This window comes from Micromys minutus, assembly GCF_963924665.1.
Source record: "Micromys minutus genome assembly, chromosome: 11".
Lineage (NCBI taxonomy): Eukaryota > Metazoa > Chordata > Mammalia > Rodentia > Muridae > Micromys > Micromys minutus.
This window is the reverse complement of record NC_137980.1, coordinates 17,563,454-17,584,215: the sequence shown is the minus strand read 5'-3', so window position 1 is coordinate 17,584,215 and position 20,762 is coordinate 17,563,454. Positions and strand designations below refer to the sequence as shown.

Genomic DNA, 20,762 nt, shown 5'->3' with positions numbered 1-20,762 from the left:
AGCTCTCTCTACATTGTCTTCTTGTTGATGTTTTGTGGGTCTCACATCATGCGCCCCAGTCCTGCTCATCTTCCTGCCCCCTCATATCTGCCCTTCACCCTTGCAACCCCCCCCCCCCAAATAAAATACACTTGCAAAAATTCAACAACAACAACAACAAAGCATAGAAAACATCTCATGGTGGAAGTGTGTGTGTGTGTGTGTGTGTGTGTGTGTGTGTGTCCCACAGTCTATCCCTCTGTCCATACATCTTCACTTGTAAACATTCACTGCAATCAGTCATTTTCGAGGTCTCTGGCTTCTGTGACATCATCAATACTGGATCCTATCTGGTCTTCCCCTCCCCCCATCCTGTTCATGTTCAGTGTCATGAAGACCCTGCAGCCTTGGATCAGCAGGATTGGCACTTTCACACTTGCCAACCATTTGCAGATGGTACAGATTTTGAGCCGGGTCAACTCAGAGCCCTGGGTAGCAGCTGAGCAGATCAGTCTGTGGCTCTTCCTTATCTGCCTCCAGGGTGGCTAGGCCACCCAAGGCCACCATCGAAGGAGGCAGGGTCAGCACTCCAGCTCTCACACCTTCAGACCCACCTGTGCCCCCTACCACCAGGACAAGCTCCCCTGTGCTTCCTGGGTGAGGTGCAGACCTTGCTTTCCCAAGTACTGCTGCCTGGTGAGAGATGGGGCCAGCCCTCCCAAGCGCTATATCCAGTGAGGGGCGGGGCCGGTTCTGCACAGCCTCAGCCCTGACCAAGGACAGCCCACGCATGTTCTGTAGTGGTGATATGAGCCAGGGACATTGACACTGACTCCTGCCACTGTGTAGCCACAGGAGCAGACATGGCTCTCAGTGGCAGCTCCCGCTGGGACCTCACCATGGTAGCAGGTCTCCCCACTCACCACAGGCTCCCCCCCCTCCACTCTGAGTCTCCAGTTCCCTCTCTCTCCATAAGGCCCAAGCCGCTCCCCTTCTCTTTCCCTTCCATCTGACCACCACATACTCACACACTGTGGTGGCCCCCGATGCACGCTGGCCATGCAGCTAGCGGGCCACTGAGTGACATCATCCATCCCTGCAGCATGGTGTGACAGCAAGCAGGTGACTATGGCCCTCCTGTGCTGTGTTGTGCAGGGCTGGTCTGTGGGTGGCATGGCTGTCCACAGGTCTCTGTCTCTCTTCCTACTCCTGCACTGTGATGCCTGGGTGGTTTGATTTGGTTTGATTTGATTTGATTTTTATGAGTTCTAGGCATAAGACAGCTTTGGCCACCAAGCCATGCATCAAGCTGGGATGAACAAAAGACTGCCATCTTTTCCTGTTATAAGAACAACAACACGAATAATGTGTCTCATTGCCCATTACTGGGGAATGCATATACATACATATACACATATATATATACATCATATACATGTACATGTCTATACATATGTATATACATACACACATACATCATATACATGTACATATACATAATCTGAAACCATATATGGGAGGGAATATTGTGCAAAAAAAAAAAAAAAACAAAAAAAACAAACAAACAAACCCTGCTTGAAAAGGTTTGCATCTGGAGTAATTGCTCCTGACACTCTGTGCTTAGTCTTCAGAGTCTCAGAAAAAAAAATGGATCCCAGGCCTCAGGAGCAAGAAGGCAGGACCTAAGGTTCCAGGGGAGGGTGTGTAACATGGCAGCAGTTGGCTTAGCTCAGAGACTAGGAAAACGACGGTGAACCAGAGGAGAAGGGGGGAAAATCACAGCAGCTGTCCACAGCCCTGATTTTTCACATTTAGATTCACAAAGCCTGACCTACTTTGAAGGACCCCCTCAGGCTTACAAGTAAAAGCTATCAAGAGGAGGCTTTTAGTGCCTAAAGGCCAGGGTGGGGGTGGGGAGACTTCTGAGCTCGGGGTGCCCTCCAGCGTTTGTTAAAGCTCATCACCACTTACTGTTCCCTAAAACACCCTGCAGTGAACCACTTAGCCTGGTAGGCTTGTCTCAGGCTCTGCTTTATCGGAAGCTCTCTGCTGTAAGGTCTGAATATTCTGCCCATTTGGGGCTCCTGGTGTATTTAAAACACATTTGGGTTTTCTTCTGTGTAGACTTGAGTTCTTAGAGAGAGGAAGACAATTTTCTGGAAAATTCATTTGCCAGCAGGAATCCTTTCTTTACTTTTATCTTTTTTTTTGGGGGGGGGGTCTGTGTTTTCTTTTTCTTTTTTTTTTTTTCACCCTCTTTTGTGGCACAGACTCAATTAACCTACTTAGCCTGGACTGCTGTGGAAATTAGCAAAAGACACTCGAGCCCACCTCAAGCGGAGATTGTCCTGCCTCATCCTCCTGAACTCTGGAGATTACAGAGCTCAGCCACTGTGCCTAACTTGCCCAGCACAAATCTCACTTGCTACCAAAGTGTTTCATATCTGCATGCCCTCCCACCTAACATCAAAGAGCGTCTCTTTGGGACCTTCCGAGAGACAACAAATGCTGCTGAATCACAGTGGGACTTACTGCCCTCTAAAGTTACATTGGAAATTCTGCTAACCTCCAGCCACTGAATGGCACCTAAAGCCCTTTCTTTTCTTCTCTGTGTGCCTCTTTTTGGTTTGGTTTTTTTTTTTTTTTTTTTTTTTTTTTTCTTTTTTCTTTTTTTTTTAGGCTAGTTGTCAAACCAGGCGTTTGGTACACTCAGAAACCTACACAAGTTCTGAAGTACCCCAAACTTCACAAACCACCAGGTTAAGCAAAGACATTCCTTCCTTATTGGTTAATCTTGCTAACTAATACATGATCTGTTCATTAATCTTCACATTCAGAGCTTCTGGAGTGAAATATTCTATGTGCTCATGTGCTCGTGTGTGTGTGTGTGTGTGTGTGTGTGTGTGTGTGTGTGTGTGTGTGTGTACAGTGTGCGATGGATTGTGCATGGTGTGTCAAATGTATTTGGTGTACATGTGGTGTGGGTGGCATATTATACAATGAGTGTGGTATACACATGTATTGTGTGTTGAGAATATGTATCTAAGTATGCATGTGTGGTATGGCTTTGGTGGATAAGTGTGGCATATATGACATTTACATTTAACATTTGTGTATTATGAGTGTCATCATGCAATGTGCCTTTTTATAATGCATATGGAGAGTGGAGACTGGTGCTATGTTATAATATGTGTATTTATATGTTATATATGTAATGCATACATATTAGTGCTGTTTGTTTATATGTCTGCAGAGTGTGTATGTGACATGCACTATGAGTGAAGCGTGTGAGTGAGACCGTGCAGCATGCGTGTGGACGACACGTGTGTCTATGATGTATGTTGTGTACTAGGCTTATGTGTGCTGTGGATTGTGGAGTGTGGTATATGTATGTTGCATGTACCGTGCATAGAACCTTTGCAGTGTGTGTGGTGTAAGGAATGTGCCTGTGAGGTGGGTGGTTGGGAGTGGAGCACTCATTGGAGCACTCACTGAACTCTCAAAGACCAGAAGGGTTAGAAGAGCTTGCCCGTACTTGAAGAAACCCTGAGGAGGGTCCTGCATTGTCCTTTCCAGATGGCTCTGGAGGTGCAGGGAACCCCTTGCGTCAACTATATCTAGAAGCTTCTAGAGTCGGTCCTAATCAGAATGGCCTGGACAGAGAGTCAGAGGCTAGGAGAACAGGCCCTCACTTTGTCCCAAGAAGTTGACTGAGCCCAGGAGCAGGGAGCTTGAAGAGAGCCAGTGGGGGCTCGGAGAAAGCAAAACAAAACACAAACACACCAGGTTTGTTTTACAAAAAAAAAAAAAAAAAAAAAAAACCAAACAAGAAAAAAAAACAAACAGGTCTAAACAAACAAACTTGCCTCCAGCTAAAATAGGGCTACACCCAAAGAGATTAAAAAAAAAAAAAAAAAAAAAAAGTCTGATATTTCACATCAGAGTAGCTTGTACAGTGTGGAGCCCTGTTCCTGAGCCTGGCAGACTTGTGGGAAGACAGGCTCACTGCGGTACAGTCCTGACACTGAGTGATTTACACACAATGGAAAGATCCCAAGTGTAAAGACAGTGGTGGTGACCGTTGCAGACTTCCCAATGGGGCGGGTATGAGTTTAGGGACTGTCTTTGGTTGTTCTTCAGGGGGCATTTAAAAGTGTGTTTTGAAGATTAGCAGATAAATTTAGAGCAAATGGGAAAGGGAGCCAGAGGAACATATAACAAACCTAACATTTACAAAGTCTGAAATCCAAAGAAACACATTTCTTCTTTTACTTATTTATTTTACACTCTGGGTTTTATTTCCCTCCCAGTCCACCCTCTGACTGTTCCACGCCCCATACCTCCTCCCCATCCCACCCCCGTCTCTACAAGGATGTCCCCACCACCCAACCCCACGCCTCCCCCACCAGACTTCTAAACTCCCTGGGGCTTCCAGGCTCTTGAGGGTTAGGCTCATCTTCTCCGACTGAACCCAGACCCAGCAGTCCTCTGCTGTATACGTGTTGGGAGGCTCATATCAGCTGGTGTGTGCTGCGTGGTTGGTGATCCAGTGTCTGAGAGGGTCCAGGGTAATTAAGATTAGGTAGGGGATGCAATGTCTCCTACACATCTTTCCCCTTGCCTCGGTTTGAAAACAAAGCATCTTGAAGCCCCACTTGCATAGTGGAATAGTGGATAGGCCTAGGGTTGTTTAGAAGACTTCTCAGAATATGGCTATCTTGATCAGGTTGTCCTCGCTCAGGGATGATGGTAGAAATAGCATGCATTGAATGGCCCATGGCATCCCTGGCCCTACCCACTAGATGCCGAAAGCCACCCTTCTCCCCCAACATGATGGCTATCACAAATGTCTCCAAACATTACCAGATGTCTCCTGGGGTACAGTTAACAGATTTAGCCAACACAAGATGCTCGGTTAAATTTTAATTTCAGATAAGTAACATTTTTTAGCATAAACATATCCCAGATATTTCATGACAAATATTTATGCTGCCTTTCTCCACTTTAAAAAAAAAAAAAAAGATTAGGGGGGCTGGAGAAATGGCTCAGTGGTTGAGAGCAATGACTGTTCTTTCAAAGGTCCTGAGTTCAATTCCCAGCAACCACAGGGTGGCTCACAACCATCTGTATTGAGATCTGATGCCTTCTTCTGGTATGTCTGAAAAGAGTGACAGTGTACTCACACACATAAAATAGATAAATAAATCTTTTTTAAAAGGGGGGAGGTGGGACTGGAGAGTTGTCCCAGGACTTAAGAGTACTTACTAGTCTTGCTCTTGCAGTGGAACCCTGCTTGGTTCCAAGGGAGTCGTGAACTGTCTGTGAGGAAGCTCACAGCTACCTGTGTGTGACTCCAGCTCCAGGGGACCAGATGCTTCTGTGGGTACCTGCACTCAGATGCAAAGACATACCGAAAGGGAAGAGGAGGGAGGGAGGGAGTAAGAGGGACAAAGAGAGAGAGGGGGTGAGCTTTAAATGTTAATTTTTAAAAATGTAAACAGTATCTTGGATTTTTATCTGCACACCATATCAGGATTGATGGTGCACAAAACAAAATGGCATATATTGTATAATTTAAAATTCAAGAGTCTTGATTCCACTCCACCTATGTCTCTGCCCAGGCCTTTCCTAGTACCGCAGTCAGTCAGAGGATAGAGGAACACACATGTGTGTCTGTAGTGCCGGGAACTAGCCTGCCAGCCAAAGTTATCTTCCATCGCCCCCGCCAGGGCACCAGTCTGCCGCTACACTGATTTGTTGCTGTGGGCTCCCTGAGTTATTGGTTCATTTCTCATAAACAGCAGTTGGCGATGCTGAATGAAAAAATGGATGCATCAATCCCAGACTAAGTCACTCCGGGGTTGATTTTTCTGGCGCCATAACCCTAGGGAACCACGCCTCAGGATGCACCAGGACCGATCATTTCCACAGCTGGTTGCAGCCAGGAACATCAAGATGAATGGCTCACATGGTCAACCTTTGGAGAGAGCAGAGGTGAAATTCTACTCTGGGCAGAGGCTGGCTGTGCAAAGAAAAGGGAGAGGACTGGAAAGTGGAGACAAAGCACTTGCATGTCTAGGACAAGGTCATAAATCAGGCATGGGCAAACTGAGTCTGTCTCACCAACCATTTAATTGATTTAGGCTCCTAAAGATTCCCTTCAGGGAATCTGAACAGAGCATGCGTTTAGATGTGTTGGGAGACCTACCCCTTGGAGTTCCTTATTGGCGTGCTGACTCATGAGTTTTTTTTTTTGTTTTGTTTTTTTTTGTTTTTTTACGTTTTCTAAAAGGAAGACTATTATGCACTTAAAGAAGTATTATCTATGTCCATGAGACAATAAATTCCTTAATCCATAGGGAAGTCCATTTTCCACATAGATCACACTGAGATAGGACAAGCTTTGTCACGGCTGGGGAGCAGGCCTCCAGTCAGCAGCATGGCTGAGAAACCTTCCCTCTTCTGGCGGTTCTGTCAGTAAGCTTTCACTGACCTCATCAAATCTATCCAACTTGTAAAATGTTTCAAATTTGTAGAAAGATGCTTTGAAACAAGGTTAGAAAAGATGCAAGGGCTATGGAGGCATTTGGGGTGTGTCTAGCTGGGGTGTGCATTCCTGTGCAAATAAATGTGGTGAGACATATTTTGTGGCTTTGGATTAGCATGCCACAAAAATGGTTCTTACAGTTTGTTTGTTTGTTTGAAATCCCTAGTAGTTTCAAAAGCTAAACTATGGCATGTTTCGACTAAGCCAAGTTTTTTACATTGCTTCCTCTCTCCGCCACTGGTATGGGCTGCCAGTGACCTCTGCCAGCCATCAGGGTATAAGGAAGTTTGCTAGCACGGGCATGAAATGGTTCTTGATTTCATCACAGGTACGTTGTTCCATTTCTAGTGATTGGCTGTTTCTGTTGTTGAACCAGATTTCCCACAGAAAACAAGTACAACTTCACACAGCCGATGGGGGAAATCCAGTAAGGGTGCATAAGAGATAAAGAACATCAACAGACCCGACCCTGGGTATCCGTGGACTCTGGACCCATTCTTTTTGATCACCACTCATGGAACAATTTTAAAGTTGGACCACATGCTATACTATAAAACAAGTTGCAAATATTTTAAAACCCTATCAAGCGTGTGTTCTTATCACATTGAAATTAAACTAGAAATGAAGTCTTTTGAGGAAAAAAATTCATGTGTTTGAAAATGAGGAAACATAATAGATATGTTGGCAAATGAATTACTTTCTGGCTGGAGAGATAGCTAGGTTGGTACAGGGCTTGCCTTGCTAGCACAGGGACCTGAGTTTGGTCAGTGAGAACTCAGTGTAAAAAGCACAGCTCTTGGTACACACTTGGAACCCAGCACTGTGGCCAGCCTATCTTACTATCCTGCTTAACAAGTTCCAAGTTAACCAGTAAGAGACCCTCGTGTGTGTGTGTGTGTGTGTGTGTGTGTGTGTGTGTGTGTGTGTACATATATATGTAATAACGAATGTAGTACTGTAATATATAATGTATTATATATATATATATACCATTTTATTGTATAGGTATATATATATATATATATATATATATATATATATATATATATATATATATATATATCACATATGGTGGGTTGGCTTCTAAAGAACCACACCTTAGGTTGACCTCTGTTCTAAATACACTGGCATCTTCCTCCCCCCTCCTCTCTCTATCTCTCTCTCTGTTCCTCTCTCCCTCCCCAGTTCCCCCCCCTCACACACACACAGATGCACACATACATGAATTCACAAATAGTCACTTAGAATGTTCTAGACAAACTCTGATTTTAAAAGAACCCAATAATGAGTTCTTTATTATTTAAAGGAGCATTTGTTGAGTTGCTAATTTCATACTAAAGATAAAGAAGACTTCCCAATGAGCAACAGACAACACGTGGATTCTCACCGACTTTCAGTGTGACTTTCTTCTACGCCAGGCACCTGCTAAGGGCTGTGGAAATACATGGGCTACCCAAGTAACTGGATATGAGAGGGAGACTCCTTGCAGAAAAAAAAAATTACAAAGGAAATGCCTACTTGGCTAATAGAAGACTGATGTTTAGGAGTATTCCGTGCTATCTGGAAGGGAGGATTGGCCTAGATATCACTTAGCAGAGACCTGACAGCTCTCCCGGCCGCTAGGCCACAGACTGGAATGTGTGTTGGCAGACTGGATGGAACATGTGGATACTGGCAGGCAGTAGACACCTGTTATCCCTGTTCTCAGGAGGCTGAGGCAGGGTGGTGAGTCTGAAAGCCAGTGTGGGCCACTTACCCAGATTTTGCTTAAGCAAAACAAAACCAAGTGAACACGGAAGACAGAGTCTATGGGCTAAAACAAAGACAACAAAAACAGTGAGGGTTGGAAATGAGCTTATTAGACAAAAGGCTGGAAGGGTGGACAGGGCCCCAGGTCTTATAGACTGTGTGGACTCATCCTGAAAGAGTTTAAGCTAGTGAGGTATATAATGTGGCTTCTTAAAAGAGATTTATGTGGATTTTATGAGCATGAGTGTGCTGCTTGAGTGCCTGTGCACCGCATATATGCACGGTGTCTGCAGAGGCCAGGAAAGGGTATCAGATCCCCTAGAAAGCTGCCGTGCTCGGAACTGAACCCTCAGTCCAGTGCTCTTAACCCCTCAGCAGTCTCTGCAGCCCCTGTGATCTCATTTTTATTACCCAAAATTCTCTTGATGGTCTTTAAAAGCTAGATCAAGCCGGCTAGAATCTGGGAGCTCTATTTGAGAAGCAGTCCAAGGCTCAAAGTCTCAGAGCAATAATCACAGTGTGCCTTAGGAAATGTGTCATGAGCAGACACAGCTCTGCAAGCCTGAGCCAACAACTGTGCCCTTGTCTGGTGAGGTAGCCCAGGAGAGGTACAATGAGGGGAGAAAGGGACAGGTTCTGGAAAATCACAGAAATAGAATATGTTGCTCAGTGACTGACACCATCAGGAGGACCGCCCCCACACTTCTGGCTTGAACGTCTCTCTGTACTTCAATCAATCATAACTATCAGCATCAACTGCTTCCCAGAGCAGATAGAGACTTCTCTGGCCAAGGTTGAGAGCAATCTATGGGCCCAGATACAGATTCTTAGAAGCAGTTTGGCACTAAATATGTCTATTTAGCAAAACAACAGTATTGAGTACACCCACCCCCATCCCTGGGGTCTATATCCTCCTGGATCATGGGGTTTTTTTTCAGGTTTACAGTGACAGGCTTGTATTGTTTCCTGTCAGGCAAGCCTCAAAAACAATGAGAAAATAGCTTGCTACCCCTGACATCTGTGCCTCTATTGTACCAATGGTCACATCTTGCCTGGCAGGTCAGTTATTGTAACACTAAGAGCTCAATACTGGGTAAACACATGACAACTCTTCTTCCCTTGTAGCCCGCATAGCACTCCACAGACCTGCCACCACGGAAGATATGCAGCAGGAAGGAAGGTTTTTAGATCGGTTCCAGCTTGATTTTTTTTTTTACATTTTTTAATTTAATTAAAATTGTTTTAATGTCTCTATCTGGGCACCATATGAATACAGTACCTGTGGTGGTCAAAAGAGAGCAAAAAATTACCTGGGGGCTGGAGTTACAGATTGTCACCCTCTGTGTGGGTGCTGAGAACTGAACCCTAGTCCTCTAGTTAAGTCACTTCTCCATACCTGATTCCCCCAGGTCGATTTCTTTATGTCCTAAAACCAAACTGTATTGTGTTGGGGATTTCTGCCCCCCCACCACGAGAGTAGTGCCTTCTGAGTTGTCTCATGCCCCACACTGAGATTTTGTTTAATTTGGGACAGCTGTAGTGCCATACCGTTAATCTCAGCACTAGGGAGGCTAAAGCAGGTGTAGCTCTGAGTTCCAGGCCAGCCAGAGAAAAGTTAGTAGACCCTGTCTCAAGAAAACAAACAAACAAAAACAAAACAAAACAAAAAAACCAGTGATGCTAGCAATAATTTATATCTCTGGACATTCACCCAAGTGGGTATCTGTGTTCAAACTCCTTTTTTTATTTATTGTGTTAATTAACTTACAAATTGGGTCTCCATACAGGTTTCCATACAACCTTAGCTTTGGTTAAATTACCCCAACCTTCCTTCTTCAGTGTCCCTCCCTCTTTAACTCCCCAAGATGAAAGTGCAGACATAGGGTTGTCTCTGGTCCTTTCTCCTGGGTCCCCATAGGTCCACACTGTATTTTCAAGTTCACATTGATCACGGAATCCATGCCATTTCTCAAGAAGATGCCAGTGTCGAATAATAGGGTCACTGTAATTCCAGTTTCTCCTTTTTAACTCAGATGCCTGAGTCACTCAAAAGCTAAAAACTGTTACTTTTTTTTTCTTTTAATCTAGAAGTAATAAAAGGTTATATAAAGGTTACAACTAAAGAAATAATGTCAGAAGAGAAAAGTGCCGTGAGCAACCTCCTCCTACCCAGTGTAACTACCCAAAAGAGCTTAGTGCATCTCCAGACCTTGGCTTTTCTTTTCTTTTTTGACTTGGAAGTTTTCCACATTCCAGCAGAACGATCTGCCTGCTGTCCGACATGGGGATGGTTTTTATCAGATGGCTGGCTGTACCAGTTTATCTCACCGCTTACCCTCTAACATCATTATTTCTTTATCTTCCCATTTTTACTTATTTTGGTACAAACAAGAGATGAACAGCTCTGAAGGACCATCCAGCTGCAATAGTTAAACCTTAGCATCACAGAGGGTGCTGGCTGCCCAGCAACCTGAGTTGCTAGCCACAGATTCGTCTTTTACGCTAATGATGTGCTTCTTATATTTTAAGCCAGTGTTGCATTAATATAATTTTTCTTCATTTCTGTAGCAATAATATCAGAAACTTACCTGACCATTCCCCCCTGCCCTACATTCTCAATGGAGAAAATGAACTTTGAGCTACTTTAAGAAAAATTTAGCTGGTCTGTGTCTGGTGAAAGATCAAGATGAAAACATGCACATGATTTATTTCTTAACTAGTCAGACTTGGTGTCCTGTACAATACTGAAAGTTTTTAAGTACATTGGATCTCTGTCTTTCACCTAAAATCTCCTGTCTTGACAAAGACACCAGAAAGCAGGTCAGTAAAGTGGATACCAAGATACCAGGACTTACAGGATAAAGCCTAGGGAAAGCGTAGGAGTCAGCGGCCTATGTGTGTCCTGAGCTTTGCCTGTATTCCTTGAACAGGCAGCTGGGAAGACAGACGAAGCAGTCATAGGGTCCTGCAGCGACAGCAGGGTGAGGCTGGCAAGGGCCTTGGTTATTAAGCAAGCTTCGTCCCTCTTTTATTTATTAGCACCACAGTGATTAGAGCCAGGCTATAACAGCCTCTGTAACACCCTAACCGAGGTTCTCCCGTGCATGGACTTTACATAATCTACAGATAAACCTCACAGCGAGACATTTTTAATTAGCATTTTAGCAAAATCCAAAGGACAACTAGAAACATCAACTTTGCAAGAATCATTTTTAAGACAAAATAATAATAATTAATAATAAAGGACACGCGGTTTGGTTTTTGTTTCAAAGAATCCATTTTTACTAAGGGCAGCCATGTTGAACCACACAGCCCTTTTTCCCCGTGGAGTGCGGTTTGACCCCCAACAGCCCTCTTCTTCGCCCTGCTTGGAGATTGTTCTGAAGGGTTTGCATAGAGCTTGCTTTCAGATGTAAGCATCCTTGAAGTGGCGCTCTGGAGAGCTGAAGAGGGACGGCGATCAGGGATTCGGCCCTTCGTGTCTTTTCTTCTTGCATCCACAAAGTCATTTCTCAATGCACGAGTGGTGCCTGCCATCCTCTCGGGCCCCAAGGTATTTCCAACAATCTTTGACTCTAGTAGGCACATCATGGTAGAAGGGGTATCTATTTCCCTTGCCAGGACTCTGCCCACTGCTCCAGCACACGCCCCATCTCTCCTGGTCAAGGGCAACAGGTCTAGGATGGTCATGCCTACTTCAGAAACACAGGCTTTAATTCTAACGTTTTGCTTTGTGCGTAGTTCAGTATGAAGAAAGGAATTTATTTGGACAGAGCTCTAGAGAAGTCTCTTCAAGAGAACGGAGAGCTCTAACCTGTCTGCACCCTCATCTTTCTTCCTAACCTGGTCCACAATAAGTCACAAGATCATATTATCCAAGTGTCTAAGTTTATATTTTAAAAAAAGCAAAACTTTGGGCAGCGCCTTTGAGGTCCCGTGGGTCTGTGTCTTGCTTCAACAGTGTTTGAACGGAACAGACCCCGGGGGCTCCCATCTTAACTTCCAGCTGCCCTACAAGTCTCTCCAGTCGAAGCCTCCGGGACCATCTCCTTGCCGTCTCTGGCTCCTAGGACCAACCAACACCGTCTTCGAGGTCTGCCCTGTACTCCGGACTAGCCATGACTTCTCAGATCCGTCAGAATTACTCCACCAAAGTGGAAGCTGCCGTGAACCGCCTGGTCAACTTGCACCTGCGGGCCTCCTACACCTACCTCTCTCTGGGCTCCTTTTTCGATCGCGATGACGTGGCTTTGGAGGGCGTAGGCCACTTCTTCCGAGAATTGGCCAAGGAGAAGCGCTAGAGCGCCGAGCGTCTCCTCAAGTTGCAGAACGAACGTGGGGGCCTTGCACTCTTCCAGGATGTGCAGAAGCCATCTCAAGATGAGTGGGGTAAAACTCTGGAGGCCATGGAAGCTGCCTTGGCCCTGGAGAAGAGCCTGAACCAGGCCCTCTTGGATCTGCATGCCCTGGGTTCTGCCCGCGCAGACCCACATCTCTGTGCCTTCCTGGAAAGCCACTTCCTGGATAAGGAGGTGAAACTCTTCAAGAAGATGGGCAGCCACCTGACCAACCTCCGTCGGCTGGCAGGGCCACAGCCAGCGCAGACTGGCGTGCCCCAGGGATCTCTGAGCAACTCACTCTCAAGCACGACTAGGAGGCCTCTGTGCCTTCCAAGGGGCTCCCTCCTCTGCTGCACCAGCCGCCTCAGGACCTCCACCCAAATGAACTTCTAAAGCCACTAGGCGGCTTTGTAACTGCCCTGGAGTCTCTCCCAAGTCTTGGACCAAGAAAAAAATAAAGCTTTTTGAAACAGCAAAAAAAAAAAAAAAAAAAAAAAAAACCAAAACTTTGATGCACATAAAAACTCCATATAATGTTCATAACATATTTAGTAATAAATACCCTAAACTGGAATAATTACCATTAACCCACTAACATATATAACAATCTGTATGCATTTCAAATGTATCATGCTAATTATAAAAGCCCATGCACAAAGTTACATACTGGCCAGGTGTGGTGATGTGTGCCTGTAACCACAGCCCTTGGAAAAGCTGAGACAGGAGGCTTGTCAACCCAAGGCCAGTCTGGACTGTACAGCAAGACCCCATCTCACAAACCAAACATCTGCCCGGTGGTTCGACTCCATTAGCGCTGCATTAGGAAAACACAAAACTCTTAAGACAGAGAAGAGATCAGTGGCTACCAGGGTCCTGGCTGGAGGAAGAGTTGACTCCAAAAGGACAAGGGGTATCAGGGGGCATCTTGGGGTGACAGAACACACTGGACAAGCTCATAGACATATATAAATACATTTTCATAGAGAAATATAAATACATTTTGCTCTACGTGCATTGACAATATAAATCAAAGCTGTCTTGCTATTTAGTGTGAATTTGGAAGAAAAGAGGAGGGATAGAGCATGGGAAGAAGAATGAACAAGAGAGAGACAGAAACACACACACACACACACACACACACACTAGAGAGAGAGCGAGAGAGAGAGAGAGAACAAGCCTGAGAATGCATAATCTTGGTAACCTGTAGTGACTTTGAACACACACACACACACACACACACACACACACACAAAGAGCATCTCCAGGACTAGGGAAACTGGGGGACACTGGAAAGTCAGGAAAGCAGTGTTCCTATGGGAAGTGGGTTAGATGGTTTACAGGAAAATGAATGTGTGGGGATAACAGAGGAGGTGACCGTAAGCACCCATCAAGACACAAAGCAGCCTGCGTCTGAGAAGCCAGCTCTAGAAGGTGTGAAGGAGGCAGCCATCATGCAGAATGCTCAGGGGGATTTCCATGCAGGGAAAATATCAAATGCATGCATGTAGACTTCCAAGGCCTACACTGAGGATGAGATTACTAAGGGACCAGACAAAAGCAAAACAAAACAAACAAAAACCTCACATAGCAGCCCATACATGGCTGGGCCTCTGGAGACAGGGTAGCGGGGCTGGAGTCAGTAAGCAGGAGGAAGAGCTGAAGGTGGCCTGATCTAGGAGACCAGACAGAACAGGAAGCCATAGTGACACTGGCCTCACATGACACACACATGACACTGCAGGAGACTTCCATGAAATACAAAACAGTGCTCTGACTTGTACTTTAAAATCTAACTCATAACAGGTGTGGCAGCTGCTACACTCTGGATATAAAATGTCCCCATAGGCTCTCATGGAGTCACCTGGACTAAAGGCTGTATCTTGCTAGGGCCAGGCCTCGTCGGTTTGTCTGGATTGGTTCCCACTGAGGTTGTCTATCTACTTCCAGACTGCGGCAATGGTCGGACCGGTCTCCTGCTCCTGGGGCCACGGCCTGACAGGCTCACCCCCCCTGCTCAAGTGGACTACACTCAGCCATGAGCCCAAGTAATTCCTTCTTCCCTAGGTTGGTCCATTAGCGTTTGTCACAGCTATGAGACCAACAGCTAAGACTCATGGGAGTTTAATAGAGCAGACGTACAGTTTTCCACCTTAACTTAGTATGCCAGGCCCCACTTGCCACTATATCAAACACATTGGCCATATGCAAAACAAATTTAGATTACACATTTGAATATGCCAATAGGGACTCTGCAGCCTCCTCCTGGGAGTTCTAGGAGACTCGTGTGGTCCTTATGAGTCCTAGCTTCTGCCAGTCTCCTCTTTGCCCACTTTGACTAGTAGCCCCTTCCTACATCTTGAAAGACAGCATGAAGGTCCTTCGAATCTCTCTCCCCTCTGGTCCCTTCTACCCTAAAAATATAACTCATACCTTACTTTGTTTCCCTGTGTGTGCTGATTGGTGGTTTTCAGCAAATTGACAGGAGCTAGAGTCAGCTGGCAAAGGAAGCCTCAATTAAGCAAATGCCTCCCTCGGACTGAGCTGCTGGGGAGACTGTAGGGCATTTTATTGGTTAACGATTAATCTGGGAGGGGGCAGCTCACTGTGTGCAATACGGCCCCTGGGCAGGTGGTCCAGGATTGTATGAGAGAGCAGGCCGAGCCAGCCATGGAGCAGACTAGTAAGCTGTTGTCTTAGTAAGGGTTTCTGTTCCTGCACAAACATCATGACCAAGAAGCAAGTTGGGGAGGAAAGGGTTTATTCAGCTTACACTTCCACATTGCTGTTTATCACCAAAGGAAGTCAGGACTGGAACTCAAGCAGGTCAGGAAGCAGGAGCTGATGCAGAGGCCATGGAGGGGTGTTACTTACAGGCTTGCTTCCCCTGGCTTGCTCAGCCTGCTTTCTTATAGAACCCAGGTCTACCAGCCCAGGGATGGCACCACCCACAATGGGCTGGGCCCTCCCCCCTTGATCTCTAGTTGAGAAAATGCCTTACAGCTGGATCTCATGAAGGCATTTCCTCAACTGAGGCTCCTTTCTCTGTGATAACTCCAGACTGTGTCAAACTGATACAAAACCCGCCAGTACAGCTGTGTTCCTTGGTTGCTTCAGCTTCGGTTCCTGCCTCCAGATTCCTGCTCTGATGTCCTTTCCTGGTAGATTATAAGCCCTAAAATGAAACATACCTTCTCTTTCCATGTTGCTGTTGGTTGTGGTATTGATCCCAGTAATCAAAAGCAAACCTGTGACTCCCCTGCCTGTCTTCTTCTTTAGATGCTCATGTTTGCATATGGCTCCCCTCTACAGTACCGGACACCCTCTTTCTCTGGGGAGCCTTGACTCAGTAACAATTATGGACCCTGTCCTTTTTTCTTGAAACACCTACATTCTCAGGTTCTAGAGGTTGCCGTGAGAACCTTTGAAGGGGTTCTCCGCTCTACCCACTATAGAGATGTGGTTAAATCTGAGCTATTTTCCGCTGAAAGGGTCAACCTTGGGAACTCTCAGTTTTGAACCGTGTCACCAGAGCCCTCCTCCCTGCCTTTGCTCTTCCTCCCTCTGTCCTGTGGAAAGTGTTAGACCTGAAACTGAGCTCAGTCACTGAAGTCTTCTCCCCCAGTGTGGAGGATAACAAGGTTTCGGGTTCTTTAAAGAGAGTCTTTATGCAAAGCTCTGAGATCATGCGAAGTGAAGATCACTGTGGTCTCTTTGTTCAGCCGTCGAATTCCTTCTGCAACTTTAGATATGTGAGACTTTTGAATCTAGGCTATATAAGATATCAAAAGTAATCATGCTTACCGAACACTAACCGCGTAATTAACGTAGCAACCAGTCTCCCCCATATTAAATTTTCAGAGCAAAACTAATGCAAGATTAATATTGTGTGCCACTAGTGTTGACGCCAAGGCCAACAGCACAGTGAGTGAGTTGTCACAAGTCTGGGTGCTGGTGTGCAATTCCAGCTTGAATCCCGGCCGTAACCATCGTGTGGCCTCAGCTTGTGGGATTGTGTCACTTCTAGAAGCTTCCATGAGTCCCACAAATGACAAATATATAGTGCTCCTGGGGAGGAGACATAGACTACCTTACCTTTGTTCACAGAAGTCTCCTGATCACCAAGCTTTGCTGGTGACGACTGTTCCACCTCACACAGTTCCCTCTGTGGATCCAGCTCTGGCTTCGGTTAGGTCGGATGTGCCTCGGTCTCTCTTTGGAAAGCTGATTTCTCCGTTTACTTCACATGCATGTAAATGCCAGTTCCCAAGGGGATTTCTGTCTGAATCCCACCAAGACTGTTTTTATAAGAGGATAACAAAACTTTTACTTTTACAGCATCTCCTTCGAAGCTGGGATTCACCTTCCTAATCCCAGTGATGCCTGTGAGCAGAGATCAAAGTCCTTGTTTCTGATAAGGGCACTGTTGTTCAAATATGACGTCCTGGGTTTCAGCACCAATGTTAGGGAAAGGATGAAGAGAGTGGGGGGGGGGGGGAATATGGCCCCTGGAGGTACCTGGAGGCAAGGGAGATGCCTCTGGGAATCCATGTTGGGAATCCCTTACGCCCAAGGGACCAGCCACACAAATATAGTACGGAATAGAGTTTATTCAGGTCATGGGGGAGTTAAGAGGGTAGTGGAGTCAGAGAGAGAGAGAGACGAGAGGAATAGAGAAGTAGAGGAGTTGAGGCCGGCCATGAACACATGGAGAGGGGGGGAGGGGAGGGGAAGAGGAGGGGTGAGGATGTAAGAGCAAGAACAAGAGAGCAAGAGAGGGAGGAGGGGGCAAGCAGCCCCTTTTATAGTGTCAGGTCACTGGGGCAGTGGGGTATACCTAGCTATTGCTAGGTAACTGAGGGTGGGGTATACAGAATTCCAACAACTGTAAAGTCAGCTTTCCACACAGGTGGCTATTTAAAGATGCTCTCAGGAAAGAGCACTTTAGATATTATCGGAACTACAAAAGGAAACCAGGAAGACAGAGCACATTTTTTTGTCCCTGAGCCTCAAAGGCCAACGGTGGGAGAGCTGGCTGTGAAGAGGCAGAAAGAGGCCAGGAGCTAAAAGCAATCCAGGGCCACACCATTCCTACACTTGTCCAAGGAAGGGAAGGAGATTGTGTCCTACTCAAACCTAGTTGAGGAGCAAGTGTGGTAACATGACCCACAGCAGTCAGGAAGAGGGGGCAGAAAGATCATGAGTTCAAGGCCAGCACTGACTACATTTAAAAAGCCTGTCTGAATCTCACTCCCAAACCTGGTTAGAAACTGTCTGAATCTCACCCCCAAACCTGGCTAGAAACCTGGTTAGGTCCACTGAGGGCCATTTCCTGACAGGCTGATGGGAAGGAGTAGACCGTGATCTGTAGGAATAAAGGGAAGACACCCAGCGCGCAGTGGCGGGAACCCCACATGTACCCCCTGGTTAGATCGTGATCCTTTTGATTTGAGGCACCCACCATTGTCCTCAGCACTGCCCATGGTGATGGATCGGCGATTGGGGAGTGTTAAATTGAGCCGGGCATTGTAACTATTTACAGATCCGTTCACCTTTCGATGGACAGTAAGCCTTGACTGAGGAATCCCTGAGGGGCCCCACCACGTGGTGGCGACTGGTCCAGCTAGGAGCTCTCCCTCACTCCTCTGTCCTTTTCCAGGGTGGAGCTTCAGCATGGGCTCAGCCTATCAGTTCCACAGCTGGCGTGTCTTCGTCATCGTCTGCGCTCTCCCATGCGTCTCCTCTGTGGTGGCTCTCACCTTCATGCCAGAAAGCCCTCGGTTCCTGCTGGAGGTACTGCCTGTTGTCACAGAAGCACACTGGAAAGGCTTCCTTGCTGTTTCCAGAAAAACCATGCCTGCCTCTTCGGGAGGTGGCGCCTCCCTTCCCACCGTGGAAATTTTTCAGGGTTTGGGTTTTGTGGAGACATGCTTTATGCAAAACGGGTGTGTAAACGCTGTCCCGCCGTTAAAACCACCCATAACCCTTCCCTAAGCAAATAGCTTTCACTCAGTGGCGGGGTGGAGAGTAGTGGGTAATGTTCACAGGTATATTTTTAGCTGAAGGCACGTTCTTTGAACTGCTGCTATGTAATGGTATCCTCGGCCTGCGTGCCTCAGTGGAAAATAGAGAAGGGAAACGCATCTGCACGATTACACGCCGTGTGCTCTGAAAACTCAGCACGGTTCCTGCAAAGCAAGGGCTATACATGCCCTGGCCTCTGACTGCCCCTGTGTTTCTTAGGTGGGAAAACATGACGAAGCCTGGATGGTTCTGAAGCTAATTCATGATACCAACATGAGAGCGAGGGGCCAGCCAGAGAAGGTCTTCACGGTGAGTCTGCTCCCCAGAGAGTCCTTGAGGCTGGAGTTCAGGACGTCAAGACGGACTTTTAAGGCCTTGCCAGTCATAGAGTCTCTGTGACTACCACTTAGCTCTGTTCTTGCAGTGCAAAAACAGGCAGCCATAGAGAATGTCTAAACCATGAACCTGGGCTGTGCTCCAATAAAACTTTATTTACACAAATCGGCAGGGAGCCAGAGACTACCAACCTACTCACTCCATCTCAAACTCCAAAACTCTGTGGTCGGTTAAATACTAACCCGAGAGACAGAGTTTAGCGGAAAGACAGCAGTTTAATCTCGGATGTATTCTTCCTGGCTCAGGACCAGAGGCCTTGATGGTAGGGATCACCAATAGATTCTCTTTGTATTATTATCAGAGAAGAATGGGGTCTCTACCCTGTCAGTCCCCCACCCCCACCTCAGCTGAAACTTGCTCGCACATGCTGCTTTACCACGAAATTCAGGGTAACACAGGGTCTCTTGGGTAAAACAAATATATCTGAGTTTAAAACTTAGTTCCATTATTTTCTCACTGTACTGATAGAGTCCGGTGGGGGAGGGGATCCTTTCTTCTGCCACCAGTATTTTCTGTAAGTGCCAGGGATTCGAACTCGGATCCCCATGCTTCAGAACAGCTGCTGAGCCATCTCCGCAGGCCTCAGCTGACTTCTCTTTAAGCCCCATCTCTTTGGCCAGCCTCAGCTACTTTCTGCTCCTTGGCGATAATCTTCAAGAGGCCTGAACAACTCCCCATTGCCTAGTACCCTGTCTACTTTCCTATGCCTAGATGTTTGTTTGTGACTTGGTATCCCTCCCTTCTGGCATTTCCTCCATAGTTTCCACACTTGGCAAATAGCATCTGTCTCTGTCAGTCTCTGACCATATCCTGAAGTCCAGGAGTGTTGGCCACTCCACGATGATCCCAGGTAATCTCTGACCCCAGGGACTCTGCAAGCCATTCCAGCATGGCACCTCGCCAAGCTGATCCTTGTCTCCTCCAACACCAGAGGGCCATATAGAACTAACATATTTATCTCATAGGCTGTCGCCCTCTTGTTTACATCTCTCCCAGCTGCCTCTCTGCTAGCCCAGAACTCGACCCACACTCCAACCAGCTTGATAAATTTAAAACTCCAGAAACTTATAATTTATCAATGGCTTCATCTCAGATTTACTTAGCAAATTTTACACTCCACAAAACATCCACATTATAAACTCAGAACCAAATGATATGATATAATTTGCCTTGGTCTTTATATTACATTATATATAATATAGACGAGTCAAATCATCCTATACAATTCCATCCCTTATAAACTATTCATAACAACCTGTGTCTATGTAGAGATACGAAAAGAGGAACATCTGTGTCTTCCTCCATGTTGTGTCTCCTCCTTCTGGCTTCTCTCTCTCTTTCTAAACTTTTGTTCCTGCCTACCCTTCCTTCTTGTCCAATGACAGGCCTTGTTTTATCTTGTGCCTGCCTTTGCCTGCATAAAGGCAACAACTTATACAGAAGGCCTTCTCTCTGCCCAGTCAAGATGGATGCTGTGAATATAGTTTCACCATCACGAGCATCATGTCCTCACTTCTTTCTGTTGCTTGAAGATTATGATGCTTGATGCCTATATCTCACAACAGAACCAATGAATTATGACAAACAAATATTGATGACTAAGGAGGTAGAAGCTCTCAAGGGATAAATACTGGATGGCACTTTGTTTGCTTCTGGTTAAGAATGAAAAATCTATAAGCAGGCGTTGCTTATACACTGTTGTGGAGCCAGCACTTGAGAGCCTGAGACCA

General features: G+C 46.1%; 1 protein-coding gene and 1 pseudogene across 2 annotated transcripts in view; both read left to right on the top strand.

The window, feature by feature from the left end:
- The window catches only part of SV2C (synaptic vesicle glycoprotein 2C), a gene marked incomplete at both ends in the record, with an annotated part of 109,553 nt that overhangs the window by 64,436 nt on the left and 24,355 nt on the right, over positions 1 to 20,762 (top strand). Inside the window, 2 exons of the mRNA XM_080925623.1 lie at positions 18,272 to 18,405; positions 18,856 to 18,945. Coding sequence (XP_080781749.1) covers positions 18,272 to 18,405; positions 18,856 to 18,945 — 224 coding nt within the window. The remainder of the gene's footprint in view (positions 1 to 18,271; positions 18,406 to 18,855; positions 18,946 to 20,762) is intronic.
- On the top strand, positions 12,394 to 13,008 carry LOC308427051 (ferritin light chain 1-like; annotated as a pseudogene). The gene has a single exon. The product of its transcript is annotated as a ferritin light chain 1-like (transcript).